The sequence below is a fragment of the Dipodomys merriami genome, unplaced genomic scaffold (assembly GCF_024711535.1).
Source record: "Dipodomys merriami isolate MVZ:Mamm:240054 unplaced genomic scaffold, mDipMer1.0.p SCAF_8, whole genome shotgun sequence".
Lineage (NCBI taxonomy): Eukaryota > Metazoa > Chordata > Mammalia > Rodentia > Heteromyidae > Dipodomys > Dipodomys merriami.
The window spans coordinates 1,808,586-1,826,285 of record NW_027206401.1 but is presented as its reverse complement, the minus strand read 5'-3'; the positions used below and the strand labels follow the sequence as shown (position 1 = coordinate 1,826,285).

Sequence of the window (17,700 nt, the reverse complement as noted above, 5' to 3'; positions counted from 1 at the left end):
CATGGAGGAGCAGAGGAGGTACTGTGTATGGAGGAGTGGAGGAGGTACTGTGCATGGAGGAGCAGAGGAGGTACTGTGCATGGAGGAGCAGAGGGGGTACTGTGCATGGAGAAGCAGAGGGGGTACTGTGTATGGAGGAGTGGAGGAGGTACTGTGCGTGGAGTGGAGGAGGTATTGTGCATGGAGGAGCAGAAAGGTACTGTGGATAAATGGATTGAGGGGTACTGTGGATGGAAGGGTACTGTGGATATACATTGATGGAGGGGTACTATGGATAGAGGGGGACTACAGATGGAGGAGTACTGTGGATATATGGGTGGAGGAGTACCACAGATGGAGGGGTACTGTGGATGGAGGGGTACTGCGGATGGCGGGGTACTGTGGATGGTGGGGTACTGCAGATGGAGGGGTACTGTGGATACATGGGTGGAGGGGTACTGCGGATGGAGGGGTACTGCAGATGGAGGGGTACTGCGGATGGAGGGGTACTGCAGATGGAGGGGTACTGCGGATGGAGGGGTACTGCGGATGGAGGGGTACTGCAGATGGAGGGGTACTGCAGATGGAGGGGTACTGTGGATGGAGGGGTACTGCGGATGGAGGGGTACTGCAGATGGAGGGGTACTGTGGATACATGGGTGGAGGGGTACCACGGATGGAGGGGTACCGCAGATGGAGGGGTACCGTGGATGGAGGGGTACTGCGGATGGAGGGGTACTGCGGATACATGGGTGGAGGGGTACTGTGGATGGAGGGGTACCACGGATGGAGGGGTACCGCGGATGGAGGGGTACTGCGGATGGAGGGGTACTGCAGATGGAGGGGTACTGTGGATGGAGAGGTACTGCGGATGGAGGGGTACCATGGATGGAGGGGTACTGTGGATGGAGGGGTACTGCGGATGGAGGGGTACTGCGGATGGAGGGGTACCGCAGATGGAGGGGTACTGTGGATACATGGGTGGAGGGGTACCACGGATGGAGGGGTACTGCAGATGGAGGGGTACCGCAGATGGAGGGGTACCGTGGATGGAGGGGTACTGTGGATGGAGGGGTACTGCGGATGGAGGGGTACTGTGGATGGAGGGGTACTGTGGATGGAGGGGTACTGTGGATGGAGGGGTACTGCGGATGGAGGGGTACTGCGGATGGAGGGGTACTGTGGATGGAGGGGTACTGTGGATGGAGGGGTACCGCGGATGGAGGGGTACTGTGGATACATGGGTGGAGGGGTACCACGGATGGAGGGGTACTGCGGTTGGAGGGGTACTGCGGAGGGACCAACGTAGGTGATCTGGCCCCTGGGAGAGCCTAGTGCACGCACACAGACACAAAGAACTCCGGCGGGGTCACTGCCCACAAGGCACCGCAGCTCCAGTACAGTGCCTGTCAGTGGCCGGCCCACGTATGACGGTTGCTATGCATTCCTGTGGGGTGTCTCCTGCCTGTGTGCTGTGGCATTGTGTGTGGGCCGGGAGAACAGGGTGACAGCGTGACCCCCCCCCACTACGGTGTGCCCTTGCTGCATGCAGGCCCTCGCCCTGACCGCCGCTCCAGCTCTCCTGGCCCAGCCCTGAAGGAAGATGGCACTGCTTTACGAAGGAACTGGGTCTCACCAAGGCTGCGCTGGGGACCACGCCAGCCTCCCACAGATGAGGAGCGGCTGAGCGAGGCCTCCACTGCCACGTCCCTGCCCTGGGCAGGTGTCATGGGCACAGATGACCTGCCTGGCTGCCGGAGAGAGGATCAGGCAGACCTGGGCCTGCCCAGTGAGCCACCCGCATGCCACCGCCCCCTCCTGACCCATGCCATCCAAGCCCTGGCTACCTTCACACTCCTCAGCACAGCTCAGGAGGTTTCCCGGCAGGTGCGTGAAGCTCCTGGCAGCACCAGGTGCTAGAGAGATGGAGACAAACCCAGTGCCATCTTGTGCCAGCATCTCAGGAGGAGGGAGAGACTCGCTGGCATGGAGGGAGGGGAAGGGCAGGGGTGGGCCAGGCTGGGCTGGGTGGGGGGTGTGGAGGTGGGAACACACGTGGGAGCCCCCCTCCCGCCCCCGTTCCCCTGATTCCAACCCCTGTCTATCATTTGCAGCACGCACAAGCTCCACCAATGGCGTTGCAGACACACCCTTCTCCCGCCCGCCCCCTCATCCCTGCATAGTGCCTCAAGTCTGCGGCTGGCTGGTGAGTGTGGGAAGACACAGGTCTGGTGTTGGGGTCTGCGGGGCGCGGGGAGCATCTCCATGTACAGCACTCTTGCATTAGCCGGCCCACACCTCCAGACTGAACACTCTGCTCCCTGCCCGGGCAGGCTGGGCGAGAACTCCCTTGAGCCACAGGACGCAGCTCGCGCGACACCACAGGCGACCTCCTGCTGATTCTGGGGTGCCCTACAATGAGAGGTCAGCTACAAACACTATGGAATCCAGGAGCTCAGCTGTCCTGTGCCGTAAGGTGACAGACAGCAAACCAAGCAGAAATCTAGAAGCCGAAGGTGTTCTAAAAATAAGTGCTCTCTTCCGGTTTTGAGTGTTGGTTTTTCCTCTCTGAGTCCCAACCCGTCAGTCACGTTGGCAAGTGTGTGCCTTTGCAGGGCGCCACGTGGGCCGTGGGGACCCCCTCCCCCTGTTCCCTGCCTGACCGGGAAGCCCCAGCTGCGAGGTGGAGGAGGGGGTCTGCGCCCCCAGGCCCCGCCAGGCACTGGGGCCGCCGCTAAGGCCCCTCTGGCTCTGCTCCCTCTCTCCCCTTGGTGCTCAGGAGGAGACTGCAGGATGCTCTGGATGGGAAGGTGCCCTCGGAAGCCAGCAGACCAGGGACGGCAGCTCCCGAATGTGCACTTAGCCTGGGCCACAAGTGCCCCAGGCAGGCCTGGGCGGGAACAGTTCTACCCCAAAGAAAGCCCTTCAAAGTCCAGCCTCGCGGCGCTCTCTAAGAGGTGTAGCCAGGATAGTGCATGGCCAGGACTGGGAAGGCTGGGCGTGGCTGCGGTGCCCGCTCTCCCCCGCAGGCCCAGGCTTCCCAGAGGCTGGACTCTATGGAAACCACGAGACAGGAGGGGTGGGGCCTCCCGGGGCACGCCACGCCCCGCCCCTCGGGGAGCCAGGTCCCCCGGCCCTGGTATGCAGGAGCTGTGAGTAGTGACACTCACTCACCAACACACACTGGAATCTTACTAATTTCACAGAGCAGATAGATGACGAGGAGGAAAATCAATTCTCCTCTCCTAGAAGCTAGATCCGTCTGCCAGCACCCGTCCCCTTCACAGACAGCTAGCCCAAGTGAGACTGTGAGCTCCCACGTATAGGGATTATGTTTGGATCTTGACAGGGGCGAAGATGAAACCTTCTTCAGAGTCCCCTCTGCAGGGCTGCGTCTCGGGAGAGCTGGCTCTGTGGGGACAGGGCTCATCCGGATAGATGTGTGCCCAAAAGGGACCAGGGGAAAGCAGGGGGTGTGAGGGGGGCTCAGTCCTGCAAGGCCCTCATGAGAAGGTCTGGCAGGGGCCGCCAGCTGGGGCAGTGTCGCCGGAGCCCAGCCCAGCTCTCCTGGGATGGGCCACGCGGCCTAAGCCTCGGCGATGGTCACCGCGGGGCAGCCCAGCTCCACACGCACACTGCTGAGCCTGGGAACCTGGGGCCGGATGGAACGGCTCTGACTTGTCACCTCCAGAATATGCAAATGACCACCTAAGAACAGGTACGCAGCCCACGTCAGGCTGGTCTGCGCCTGCACTGTAATCAATCCCAGGTGTGCCGTGACTGCAGTTACCCTCCCTACCCCGGTGTGTGGTTCCTTGTGTTTAATTATAGCTACACCACCACTATACTGCCTTAGCAGGCAGCGGCCTGGAAGCAGCGGTGATGACCGGAATTTCATACCAAACACATTTGCATCGGACCCATTTGCCTGATTCACTGACACTGCAGCTTACCAGGCTCTCTGTTGATCATTTCTCTTTCTTTGAGTTCAGTTTAATAGCTTTTAAAGTAAAAACATACAAGCAGACAGAATGCCAGGAAAGAATGCCACAGAGCATGGCTGGGTATGACCAGGAGGCAGAAGCAGATCGTTCTAGAAAATGCTCCTAGTCTTAGCCTCGCTGGGCTATGTAGCAGGCACAGAGCCTGGCAGCAGCCATGTAGAGTGGTTCTGGTGGCCACCCCACGTCATCTGAAGCAAGCTCACCCGTTTCCCCTGGTCGGAGGGCAGCAGCCTGAGGGCAGAAGCTATGCCCACAGCTGGACTCCCTTGAGTTCCGCCTGTGCCCAGGAAGCTCCCACCCCCCCCCTGCAGCCGGGGCCCTGGGGGCCAGCTCAGAGTTTAGCCCCCAGCGTCCGCCCGCGTGCTCATTCCCCATGCCTGAGCAGCCATTCACCCTGCAGGCCAGAAACAGTGGCTCCACTGGGAAGCCCGCAAGCCAGATATGCGCGCAGATGCCACAGTTTGATTGATGGCTCTCCGGTAGCGTAACTAGCACCCTGCTCCAGGCAGGGCAGGAAGGCAGGAGGCACAGAGGCCAAGAAAGAAAAAAGGGGCAAAAGCACCACCATTTTCACAGGTTTGTGAATAAGCAGAATGCAGAGGGGAATGCAGAGATAAGCGCATCAGAGACACAGTGACCGCATGGAAGAAAGCAGCCGCTGCCAGGCAGGTGCTACACTTTTACTTATTGTCATTATAAAGGTGACGTACAGAGGGTTACAGTTACATCAATCAGGAATGAGAACATTTCTTTTTGGACTACGTCTCCCCTCACTCTGCTACCTTTTTCTTTGTGAGTGTTTCAACAAAGGAGCAAATAAACTAAATGAAATGTTTTCTTCCTCATTCACCAACAACTATCTTTTACTTTTTTGGTGGGAGGAGGGGTCTGGTCGTGGGGCCTGAATTCTGGGCCTGGGCGCTGTCCCTCAGCTCTTCAGCTCAAGGCTAGCGCTCTACCACTTGAGCCACAGCACCACTTCTGGCTTTTTTCCTCTTTGCTTATGTGGTGCTGGGGAATCGAACCCAGGGCCTCAGGCATGCAAGGCAAGCGCTCTACCACTGAGCCACCTTCCCAGCCCCACAACTATCTTTTAGTAGTAATATCCACTTCTAGCGCATCCTCAGCATAACAGATCATCCAAGAGAGCCCTCTGGTTGGGTAACTTCTCTAAATCAACCCTTACAGTAAATTAGCTCTTCTCTCACTTTTACTAATTAAGAGCATGTTTTGGAGGAGACCAATCCTGCCTCTGGAGAGAATATAAACCAGGCCCTGAGCCTGCACACCACACCTGGCACATGAGAAAGCTGTGGTGGGCACCCTGCTCCGTCCTGCCCAGGGGGACTGAGAGCCTTTTCTTGTTCTGAAGGCCGCCTTGGCTCGGGCCGCAGAGACCCCCCCATGGGGATGGATCTGTGGATCAGCACGGCTGACTCGAGGGGCAGACGCGCTTGATAAGAGAAGGGAATATTGCCATCCTAGCCAGAGCACAGTGCCACCTGAGCCAGCAAGGCCCAGCCTGCCCCCTAGACAGCTTGGGATGTCCTTGGAAACTGAATGCCTCTTGGCCTGCCAAAGGGCACAGGGGCAGTTACCAAGCCAGGAGCTCACCACCGAATCACCTGAGCCAGGGCGAGCTCAGGTTTATACACCAGCAGCAGACACTGAACAAGATGAAAAACATCAGAAAATTCAGGACAGTAATTCACCAATATCACCTGCTGCCAATCACTGATTGACTCATTTGATCATCTGGAATCCAAAGAAAGTCTCTATCCAGCCTCACCCATTAGCACCCTATGTGGTGGACCTTAAAGAGAAATCTTAATGAGTGCCTAGGAGCAAATCCAACAACAATTTCTAACTTCCAGGTAAGGTTTCCTAGGGAAAAAAATTTAGGCTAGAGAGCACATTCCAAAATATCCAACAGGACAATTCTCTTCTTAAAAAATTACAACAGCCCCTTTTATGCCTCACTAAATACATGGTAAACTCTGACAACCATACAAACAGAAGTGGCTTCCATCAATAAGTCTGCAAGTACCTACTCTGCCCTGAAGAACATCTCTTAGAACCTTTAGGAAAGAAGTGTGGGCTTCCCTGGGCCTCCTCTTCTTCATCTATACACTGGACCACAGAAAGAGGCAGGGCTGTGGTTCTTAGACCAGGCCACTAATCAAGATCCCCACAATCTGAGCTTTCTTGTGGGTTCTGGAAGATACTGAGCCAGATCTCCTAGGGCAAGGCATGAACTCTATGCAGGGTACCCAGCTTCCCTTCAGATACCTTCGAACTGACTAGAGCAATTCCATTGGCCTCCCACAGTGAACTTCATTTTAAGCAGTAATTCATGAACTGTTTCCAAGAGTGACCAAGTTGCCTTCAGGGCACAAAGTTTATCAAATGTTGGGTTCTAGAAGCGAAACAGAATTGAGATTCTCCTGGAGGTCCGTTTAATAAGGATGCTACTCTTACTTTTCTGCTTATGTAATTAGATTCCGAGCTGTGAAAACAATTTTTTCACTGTCTCTATATTTTAAAGCAAATTTGTGACAGAAACAATAAAAAAAGGTTTCTTTTTGTACAGTGTGTTCTTTCCTTCTTTGTCCCAACAGAAGAAACACATATCTGTGCTGTACTTTATGTCCTATTTGTCAGCCTCCAACTGTTGACCTCCACAGGTCTTACATTTTTGATGGTGCTTCTTGTCCTATGAGAATCTGCTGGATGGGCAGATTCTCTAGGGAAAAAAATGTGGAAAGGTACCTGGGAATTTTCTAGATGGAAGTAGAGTCTACCATTGAATAGATTCCCCAGTAAGCAGAGCTGCCCTGACGCTCAGTGTCTGTTTTGGGTATTATTTTGGACCTCCAATGCCCAGAAATAGCCCTGATCTATGGCAGATACATACACTTAATTTCTCAACAAAGATGCTAATATCTCAGAGTTTGTTCCTCCATACAAAAGAATGAAATAGTAGAACATGGTCACAAGCATCAAACGAGAAAACTCGTGGATGCATTTGGTTAAAAAAAAGAGCATCGCATTAACACAACCTTCCTCAGCCCTTCTTCAGCTCCAGGGCAGGACCCGGCACACAGGGAAAGCCCGTGGTTGCTTGCTGAAAGGATCTATTTCTTTCTAGCCACCTTGATCACTGGCATATATGATGACGTAGGTTGGTTGTCTACACATTTTATTTTCACATTAAAGATATATCCTTCTTTCCACAGGCCAGTTCTCCAGGCTGAACCCAAACCCCAGCGGGGTGTTCCTGCACGCAGGTTTCTGGACTCCAGCATGCCCAGAATAACACCTGCAATCTACTCACACAGGTAGTCCTGCCCTACCGCAGATACTCCACAAACAATTTCCCAACAAAGATCTCAGCAAGGACAGTAATAATAAGGGACATGAGCTGCAGAATAAACAGCACTGCAATAAAATAGGAAATAAAACCAAACCTGAATAAAGGCCAATGCTGTTTTAGGTTTTGGTCCTTGTCAACTTTAGATTTCTACAATGCATGAAACCTAGAAAAATGAACTTTCACTGAGTTTCTTTCATTGGGTTGAATGCAAGCCCCCTTGTCTTGTGTTTTGTTGTGGTTGTTTTGGTCTTTTCTAGCTGCTCTATTTCCCCCAGAACTAAGGACCCAAATCAGGGTCTTGCACTCTCCAGGCAAGTGCTCCTCCACTGATCTAAATCCCAAATCCCTATGGTTCCAAATCAGTGTCTTACTCCCTGAGACCCCACCTGGCATGTTCAGCTCTTAGCTCATGACCCTAAAGCAGAAAGAAACCTCTCAGCAAGGCATCCCCTGGCGCTTCTGTGACTCTTCACAAGCCTTACTTTCGGACCTCTTGACCTTTACAGATGCTCTGCCTGTCTCCATTATCATGGCAGCTGGGACAAAGAAATCCAGATCTTGTGACATTGTTCCAAATGAACAAGGAGCCCCGACTCCGCTTGGGCCAGCCCTGAGGTGCCAGGGAGCAAAGTCGATGACATCCAGGTGGCATGGTCCATCCGCCCATCAAACCACCCCTTCTTTCCCTTTCACCAACCAGGATTCAACAAGGTATCTACACACTGGGGTGAAGAGAACTGGATTTGGTTGTCGAAATCGAAGTGCTACCATGCCCTGCAGACTTTGGAACCCAGAGAAAACTAGATGGGGACAGAGAAGACATCGTCTTTTCAGCATCCTCTGGTTTTCAGGACAAATGGGTGCCAAAGCCCAGGCTGCAGGGGTTCGTGCCCAGCACCCCACTGCGCAGCCTCCCCGCTGCCCTGTGCCTCTGCCTCCCCTCCCGCCAGCTCGGCATGGATTTCAAATACTGGCATCTACCTTGCCTGGTACTGGCCTGTTAGGCGGGGCTAAAATAGGCCAGATCAAAGTTGTGTCGCTATTGAGGGGGCCCAGGGAGGGGGCAGGGAGGGGGGTAGAGAGGGGGGCGAGGGTGGGAGACGGGGAGGGGGCCGGGAGGGTAGGGAGGGGGGCGGGGGTCCGGGGAGGAGTCTGGGGAGGGGGACGGGGGTGCGGGGGGAGGCCGGGAAAGGGGGTCCGAGGAGGGGGTCGGGGGGTACGGAGGGGGGCCCGGGGAGGGTCCGGGGGACAGGGCGGGCTCTCCCAAGGCCTCCCTGGGGCCCCTCTGAGCGGCCTGACCGCGAGGCAGCCCAGCTGCGCGGACCCCGACCTTTCCTCTCAAGCAGCCCGACGGGGCGGGCGCGCCCCACCTGCGCAGACCCACTGGCAGAGCCCAGCGAAGTCCGACGCACCGTTCGCAAGCGGGGCTTTAGGAGGCCGGACCCGCGTCCCCAACGTCCCGCCCCGTGCCCAGCTGGCTGACCGGGACGGGACGCCGAGGACCGGGAGGCACGGCGCCTGGCCGCGCCTTCCCACCCCGCGCCCGCCCCGGCCCCGGCCCCCGGCACCCCGACCCCCGGCATCGCGGCCCCCGGCCCCCCGGCATCCCGGCTCCCCGACCCCCGGCCCCCAGACCCCGGGACCCCCGACCCCCCGAGCCTCGGCACCCCGGCCTCCGCCCCCCGGGTCCCCGGCATCCCGGCTCCCCGACCCCCGGCCCCCAGACCCCGGGCCCCCCGACCCCCGGCCCCCCGACCCCCGGCCCCCCGACCCCCGGCCCCCAGACCCCGGGCCTCCCGACCTCCGGCACCCCGGCCCCCGGGCCCCGGAGCGGCGCTCACCTCGAGCCGACTCAGGCTGGAGCTCTTGGAGCGCGACTTCTTGCGCAGGTACACGGAAAAGAACCTGCGCACCGTGAACTTCTTCATGCCCAGGTCCATCGCCCCGCGCCCAGCCGCGAGGAGCCGCAAGGCCGGCGGGCGCGCATCCCCGGCTCATCCCAGGCGCGAGGTCGGGGGCGCGGGCGGGCGGGCGCGCGGGCCGGGAGCCCGGCGCGGCGGCCCCGGGCGCGGACGCGGGCTGCGGGCACAAAGGGCAGGCCGCGCCGGCCACCGGCCGGGCCCAGGAGCTGAGTCCCGCGGCGCCTCCACCTCCAGCCGGAGTACCAGCAACCGGCAGCCCGCCCCGCCTACGACCACGCCCACCTCCCCACCCGCCAATCAGCGCTGCCCTCCCTGGCACGCCTACCTCCACGCCATCCAATCAGCCCTGGCTACCCTCCGCCACAGGCGCTCACGCTTCCCCTTTCCGAGCGAGTACTAGTTCCCGCCCCATCCCCGCCCATCTCCACCTTTGCCAATCATCGTCCCCCGCCCTGCCCAGGGGTACCCCGCCCTCGTCACTGCCTCCAATCAACGCCCGCCGTCCTCCGCCCCAGGGGTTCACTCTCCCACTACGCTTTCCCTACGAGTAGCTCCCTGTAGCCCCTCCCTCCACCGGCACGCCTGCTTCCCCGCCCACTGCCGCCGCAGCCAATCAGCACGAGCGCCGGTCACACGCCTAATGAGCCGGCCCCGGACCGCTCCCCGCGCCCCGCGGCGGGTGCGGTTGTGCCCGGTCCCGGCTCTCCGGCTCCGGCCTTGCCCACCCTTGTCTGTTTGAGGGTGTCACGCTCCTTCCATGAAAACAAGCGTGTTCCCCGGCGTCCCCTTCGGCGGTCAGCGAGCTAGCGCGATGAGCACCGCACCCTCGGTGCCCCTTTCGGGTCTCTCTGCCCGGGACCGCAGGCCCGGTCACCCCGGTCACCCCGGTCACCCCGGCCACCCCGCTCTCCGAGGCCGGCGCCCCGCCCGCCCGGGGAATCCGCTGCCGGTGACAATGGAGGCGTCACGTGGCCGGGGCTGTGGCCCCGTCTGGAAAGCCCGTTTCCCGCCGCAGAACAAAGACTCGCTGCGCCCGGTGACCCGGGCCGGGGCCGGGCTTGCAGAGCGCCGCCCGGGGAGCCTCCGGCCGGGCGCGGGCGCGGGGCGCGGGGCGCGGGGCGCCGGGGCGCGGGTGCGGGGCGCGGGTGCGGGGCGCGGGGCGCGGGGCGCGGGGCGCCGGGGCGCGGGTGCGGGGCGCGGGGCACGGGGCGTCGGGGCGGGCAGCGCAGCGCGGTGCTTCCCCGGGGCCGACCTGGGGCCGCAGGCTGTCCCCGCAGCTGGCCATCCGAGGCCGACCTGGGGCCGCAGGCTGTCCCCGCAGCTGGCCATCCGAGGCCGACCCGGGGCCGCAGGCTGTCCCCGCAGCTGGCCATCCGCCCTCCGCCTTCTGTGCGGCATCCACACTTGGAGTGTGTTTAAAGGGGGAGCGGAGCGCCCCGCGTTGTAACGGCTCCATCTGGGGGCGTTGAGTCAGAAGCGCTGCTCCTTCGCAGTGCACATGGCAGGCGCCGCACTCGTCCTTTTCATCCTCCCGGCGGAATCACGCGTTGCCTCGGGGCTTGCGGTGGGCGACGCCCTGCGATGCGATCGTGGATGGCGCGGGCGGCAGCTCCGAGCTCCGCCAGCCCTGGTTGAGGAGAGGGGCCCCGGGACCTCCCGGGGTGCGCGAGAGCCTGCCTTTTCCCGAGGACACCAGGCTCGGAGGTGGACAGCAAGAGTCCAGCGTCAGGGCTCGTCCTCTTCCGTGCCCGGTGACCCCGGGCACGCGGGCCTCTAACGGAATCACGAATGAAACCCACCACAACTCCCTCCCCCAGACCGCGAGGCTTGTGGGAAGGCGCAGCGATGTTGGGACCACAAGGAGCCAGCTGTCACTGTAGGCCATAGACAAACACCGAAAAATGTAGGCTCAATCATGACCCCAAAGGCCAGGGGTGTGGAGTCAGATGCACAATGCAAAGTAATCAAACTCACTACGTTTAGGGAAATAAATGCAAAAAATGCAAATACGATAGCCTAAGAGACTATAAATGCGACAAAGCAAATGCAAAATGAAGGAAATAATTCTTGGAATGAAAAGATTGTAGTAACTGACAGAAACAAGGTACTGATAATGTAAGTGTTCTGTTTATTAAAGAGCACGTTATGGGGCTGGGAAGGTGGCTCAGTGGTAGAGTGCTTGCTTTGCATGCCTGAGGCCCTGGGTTGGATTCCTCAACACCACATAAGTAAAAAGAAAAAAGCCGCAAAAAATAAATAAATAAATAAAGAGCACGTTAGACACTGCTCACAGCTCAAAGAAGGATCTAGAAATGCACTACAGGATGAACCTCCAGCAGTACAGGGTCTTCAGTCAGATTTCTGCCCACTGCACTGAGCACGGCCTGATCTCTGCAGCAAGCCCCTGGTCATGGTGGCTCTCCAGGCTGTGACTCTGCCCCAGAGGACATTTCAGGTTTGTACTTCCAGGTGAAGGGCTCCGGGCACCTGGTGGGTTGAGACCCAGGCCTCTGGAAATGGCACACGGCACAGGTCAGGCCCGCCAAACACATCTTCAGTCTGTTCCTTCTGCTTAATATTTCTGAGAACCTTAAACTGCCATTGGGCTGAGGTTGAGAAGGTGCTGAAGGAAGAGGAAGTCCAGGAGGAGGAAGAGGAAGTTCAGGAGGAAGAGGAGGGGGGAGGGGGAGAGGAGGAGAGGGGAAGGTGGGGGGAGGAGGGGGAGGAGGAGAAGGCGGAAGAGGAGGAAGATTCTAGGAAATACCTGACAGGGTGTTGCTAAAAATGCCAGTTCCATTAGCAGAGGCTACCTGTGGAATTGCTCCACCAAGTGTGAAGAGTGCAAATGAAGGTGTGGGTTTCACACAGAAAAAAACATAAGTAAACGGCTGGGAAGGAGCGAGTTTTCATCTCTAGTTTCCTCCTGCTGTGGTGCCAGCCGCCTGCTGTCGGCTCCTCTGCAGGGCCTTCTCAGCGTGGGCTGAGGTGCGGCTCCGAGGTAGAGCACCTGCCTCACAAGCACAGGAAGCAGACTTGGACATCCACAGCGTTTGGGACGCTGTTCAGGTCTAGTAGGATCAGGACCTCAGTGCACACAGAGGCCACACCTGGGGAAACTGTGGGTGTAGGGTGGGAGCTTCGAGGTCCACAGTTCCCGTGGGTGCTTGCCCTGCCCTCTCCCGTCAGAGGGCCACTGAGGCGGCTGGTACTGGGTGTTCAGAGAGGCAGGGTCTGGGCTATATCCCACAGTACATTTGCAGAGTCAATAAGGGGGAAATCCTCTTTTATCAAAGCAGGGCTGGTCCCGGGATCTTGAGTGAATTTCTGACATCTGTAGAGAATGCCGGGGAAGTAGGCAGAGAGGTCAGACAGGCCAGCTTGTGCTGCGCTGTGTCCTACATGGCAAAACTCCAGGCAAAGCAAAATTCCTATACCAGCCTGGCCCCTGAGTCCCATCCCAGGTAGTTCTAGAAAGTTCCCGATGGCTGGCACCCAAGGCCCAGGCAGGAGCACACACAGCAGCTCTGGAAGAATGCGCATTAGACACAGCCCAGGGCTTGAACCACAGACGCATGTCAGGAGCCCGAGCTGTCCGTCTCTGTCTACTACATGCCCGAGAAAAACGAGCTTTGAGCACAAATTAGTGGTGATGACAAATCTCAGATCAGACTGTAGAGACTTACAGAAGCCAAACTTTTGAAAAAATCACATAGAATATGTTCATTTAATACCATCGGAAGAAAGAAAAAAGGGACAACTACGGGCTATAAACTGGCCAGGCATATTTGTAAAGACAAGTAAAACTGAGGCTAAAATGGTAACTATTTTAATTACAACCCCATAGATGAAAAGCAGTGTAGAGAAAGGCATAGGAAGAGTGGACAAAGGAAACAGTGGCTTGTAGGTAAGTGAATGACGATCAGAAAGTCAAAGATAGGAAATTGGAGAGTGTGATTGAGAGAGGAGAAAACCAGCCTGGTCCTGAGCCTTGGAAGGGGAGGGGAGGAGAGGTTCAGAGGTGAGACTGTTGAGAAATTTTCAGAATTGATAGAGTGCAACAACCTTCATATTTACAAGGACCTAAAAAGCCAATAGAGGATTAAATTTTTAAAGAATTCTTTGTACCTACATGCTTCATATTAAATGTAGCAAACACCAAAACATAAAAACAATCTCTCCAAAGCAGAAGACAGATTTTTCTATAAATGAATGTTAATTAGATTGTCAGTTACCATCTCAACCGTAATAGTAGAAGCCAGGGGAGAGTGGCATGATCTCTGCAAGGAGCTGCGAGAATACACTGGAGAAGGGACTGACCTTGCGATTTTTTACCCTGTAATAAAATTTTTCATGAATAAGGACAAAGTAATTATTTCCTCATGAACAACCTGAGGAAGTTCTCTACTGAGAAAATCTTATGGGTAATACAAAACACACATGAACTCGATAAAATGAAATAAAAAGTGCATAGTTTCTGGGTTGAAGTCAAATTAGAAATGGAGGCTCAGTTTTAAGAGATTGTATTTGCAGAAGAAGAAGGGATAGAGTTTAAACCTTGTCTTTGGCAGTTAGAGATAAAGAGACTGATTAGCTGCAGCTCAAGTGTAAAATATACATGTCAAAACTCCTAGAGTAATCAACAAAATGAATATAAATCCAATGTGAAAATCCCAAACTAGCAGAGGCAAAAGTATATGAGTGGAAAGAGAACAAATTCTAAGAAAGAAACGGAGCAGAACAAGAAATACACAGGTTGTCAGTCAGCAGTGTCCACATGTGGCTGTGCATCAGAGAGCTGAGACTCCTTCAGGCCCAGCCCATTCAGCCTGGGACCTGCTCTGGGTGCAAGTGCAGAGAATCACGGATGGGGGTGGGGGGTGGGGGTGGGGGGATGGGGACTGGGCTGAGGTGGCGCTGCCCTCAAAGTCAGCAACAGGCTTGCTTACGGTTAAAAGCCCGGTCCCCCCTCAGCAGGCCTTGGCTGGACTCAGCTACAATGGGCCTGCACCCGTCTGGGCCACTCCACTTTGAAAACTAAGACCTGTGGGCAAATGTGGAGGCCACAGCACTGCCTGCTCTCTGTCTCGGATCCTGAAGGCCAGGTCTCCTTCCAGGACCATGAGTAGTCTGTCAGTAAGACAAACTCTGATTCTATAGCTTACACAAACTAAATGGTATATATAATTATATACATACATACACATGCATTATATACATACAAGGTGCATAGGCTAAATTTTCCAGTAAAAAGACAGAGTGTCAAGCTGGTTTCAAAATAAATTTGGTTATGGAGACATCTCTAAAACAGAAACATGGAAAGTTTTGAATAAAAGAAAAAAGCCGGCACTAGTGGCTCATATCTGTAATTCTAGCTGTTTAGCAGACTGGAATCTAAGGATCACAGTTCAAAGCCAGCCCAGGCAAGAAAGTCCATGAGACTCTTATCTCCAATTAACCACCAGAAAACTGGAAGAAGAGCTGTGGGAAGTGGTGGAGCACTAGCCCTGAGTTCAAGGCCGTAAGTTCAAGCCCCAGAACCAACACACATGCGCACAAATGCACACATGCACACACACACACACAAGCATTGCAAAATGGAAAAAGGACCATGCAAATAGCACTAAAAGAGAGATACACAATAATATTGGTGTCATATAATGACACAAAATTCTTTGCCAGCTGTGAGAAAGTTACATTTGATGAAGTTTTCAATTCACAGGGAAAGTATTGATTTCAATTTGCACGCACCAAATAACACAACATCCAAATATATTACTCAAAAATCAACAGAACTAAAGTCAGAAATTGACAAATCCACCAATCACTTGAGGATTTTTTTTTTTTTTTTTTTTTTTTTTTGTCGGTCATGGGGCTTGAACTCTGGGCTTGGGCGCTGTCCCTGCGCTTTTCAGCTCAAGGCAAGCACTCTACCGCTTGAGCCACAGCGCCACTTCCGGTTTTCTGGTGGTTTATTGGAGGTAAGAGTCTCACGGACTTTCCTGCCAGCGCTAGCTTTGAACCATGATCCTCAGATCTCAGCCTGCTGAATAGCTAGGATTACAGGTATGAGCCATCAGCGCCTGGCTACTTGGGGAAATTTTTAACAGATTTCCCAAGAAATGAAATACCTAGCAGGAAAACCAAAACCAATATTTGAATGCTTAAACCCTAACATTTAAGAAGTCTAACCATAAACATATGTTATGTATTCTTCCCAAATACACATGCAGCTAAAAAAAAATGATCATGTTGTAATCTAGATCATGAAACAGAGATCAATACATCATCTAGAAAATCATCTCACCAATAATTGCTACAATGCAACCAATCCTTCTTGCCAGCCTTCAAGGGTGATTGTATCATTCAGCACTGAGTCCTCCTTTGGCTCACGCTGGGCGCGTCCTGAGACTCCATGAGTCAGGCCAGGCGGGTCTGACCTGCTCCAGAGGGAATATTCACACTGGGGTGCCCGAGGCACTGTGTGTTTGCTCACGGCTCCCAGGGTGCCTCCACTGAGAGCGGCCGCAGCCTGGCAGCCAGGGTCCCTTCCGCTCCGTGGACCTGGCCCAACGGCAAAGCAGGGCAAAGGCGCAAAGCAAGGCGTCCTGCTCTTGCACGACAGCACAGACTTCAGCGTCACCTTCAAACTTCACCTTCACAGGTGCCACTGCGGAGGACAGAGAGATTCTTCTCCTTACTAATATACTCGCACGCTGGCCACGAGCCGTGAGGGCGACAGGCTGGCCAGAGCGGCTTGGGCCTCGGTCCTCAGAGCCTGGATCTGTGCTCGTGATGAAGTGTCTCAGTGGCTCATTTGTTTTGTTGGGAATTTCAAAAGATGCATGCTTTGTTTGTTCCACAAGCTGCTCAGCTGTGGGCTGTGCCAAGGTGGGGGGACTGGCTTTCCCAGTGCTGTTTTGGGGTCTCCTGTAGGAATTCACTCCTCATACACCCCTGCCGAGAGGCTGGACCACCAGCGTTGGATCTGAGTCCGGATGAGGATGCAGGAGGAGGGGCATCTGTGGGCTGCAGGAGCAGACAGGTGGGGGAGGGGTGCAGGGTCTGTGTCACCCTCTTGCCCTACCCCAATTTTAGGGTCAAGAAATGAGGTTTCTTTACAGGCTTGCGTCCTGAAGTGGGCTTCAGACACAGGGAGACGCATAGAGACCACAGTCTCTGTCCCCCGTGGATGCTGTGTCTGCATCCACGCAGGCCAGGGGATCTAGAAAGCAGATTGGTGTCTTCATTCGTTCATTCATTCATTTGTTCATTCTCCCTCATCCCCCTCCCTCTCCTTCTTCCTCACCTTCTTCCCCCTTCAGTTTGGACCTTGCAGAGAACTGCAGAACGTTTTCTTACTGAGTGGGCTGCCAAGATTTGAGGCCGGAGCCCAGAGGCCCAGGGAGACTGCATCGCAGGCCATTTCGGGGAGACTCTTCCGGCACCCACAATGATGTCTTGGCCCAGCTCTGTGTAAAGGTATAAGGGCCTGCCTCCTGGGACGGATGGACACGTGCACAGTGCGATGGGACCACTGACCAGCTCTGGAAAGAGTCCACCATCACCGGGAAATGCTGCCCGGGCCCGGGCCACCGCGCTCTTCTCCTCAGTGACACGCGTCTACTTTAGCTCACAGTTACATCTTAATATATATCTCTCTTTTCTGGGGGGAGTGTTAAAAGTAGAACATACCCTGCGTCTAGATGACCATCTGCAGCCACTTGCACAATTCAGCGAGCGCGCTGCCGTGTGGGCAGCAGCCCGGACGCGCTCATTCCCGTGCCCAGCGTTGTGTATGCGGCTCTGCGAGTGGCTCCCGGGACCCTGGGGAGGCTGTGGGGTGGACCTGCTCTTCGCAGGTCCCGGGCCTCGCAGCACATCTCACGTGCCCACTGGGTTCTTTGCGTGCTTGGTGTAACATTTTGTCACTTGTAGTCTTACAGAGGACAGAGGAAAGCCAAGGGAAGCTGTAAGTGCTTCTATTAGACAAACATTTCCTGGAAGCACCAAACTGTCACTTTGTCACGTCGAAACAGTGGTGGCGGCTACCAGGGTCTCAGCCAGAAGCTGCTTCCCGGTGGCCCAGGCCCTTCGAGGGGCACAGCCTCCCTCTGCTCCCGCTCTCTCAGAACACCCACAGGGGCTCGGTCCATGGGCACGTTACCCTCTACTTTCCCCTTCCCCCTCTTCAGAACCTTTCTGCAGCGGCTTTATAAGCTGTCCTTGGGAGTGTGTGCCAGCGAGTGTTGGCAAAGGATGGCCAGCAAGGTGGAAGAGAGTTACACATTTCCTAATCTTCCAGGGGGCGGGGCGGGGGAAGGGGCCACCCTACCTTCCTCTCTGGGGAACTGAGCCTAGTTTTCCAGGTCCTCTCCTTTCTCCTTCCTGTGAGGGGCTGCAAGCTGGGCACCATTTTCCCACT

At 55.7% G+C, this 17,700-nt stretch overlaps 1 protein-coding gene across 5 annotated transcripts in view; it reads right to left on the bottom strand.

Annotated features, from left to right (window-relative positions):
- The window catches only part of Rps6ka2 (ribosomal protein S6 kinase A2), a 193,828-nt gene that overhangs the window by 87,739 nt on the left and 88,389 nt on the right, over positions 1 to 17,700 (bottom strand). The window contains exon 1 of one of the 5 annotated variants that reach the window (XM_070010340.1): positions 9,198 to 9,466. The exons of the other annotated variants lie outside the window; for them this stretch is intronic. Within the exon in view, the coding sequence (XP_069866441.1) occupies positions 9,198 to 9,296 (99 nt within the window). The 5' untranslated portion in view covers positions 9,297 to 9,466. Of the gene's footprint in view, positions 1 to 9,197; positions 9,467 to 17,700 lie in introns of those variants that run through there. 5 annotated transcript variants of the gene reach the window in all.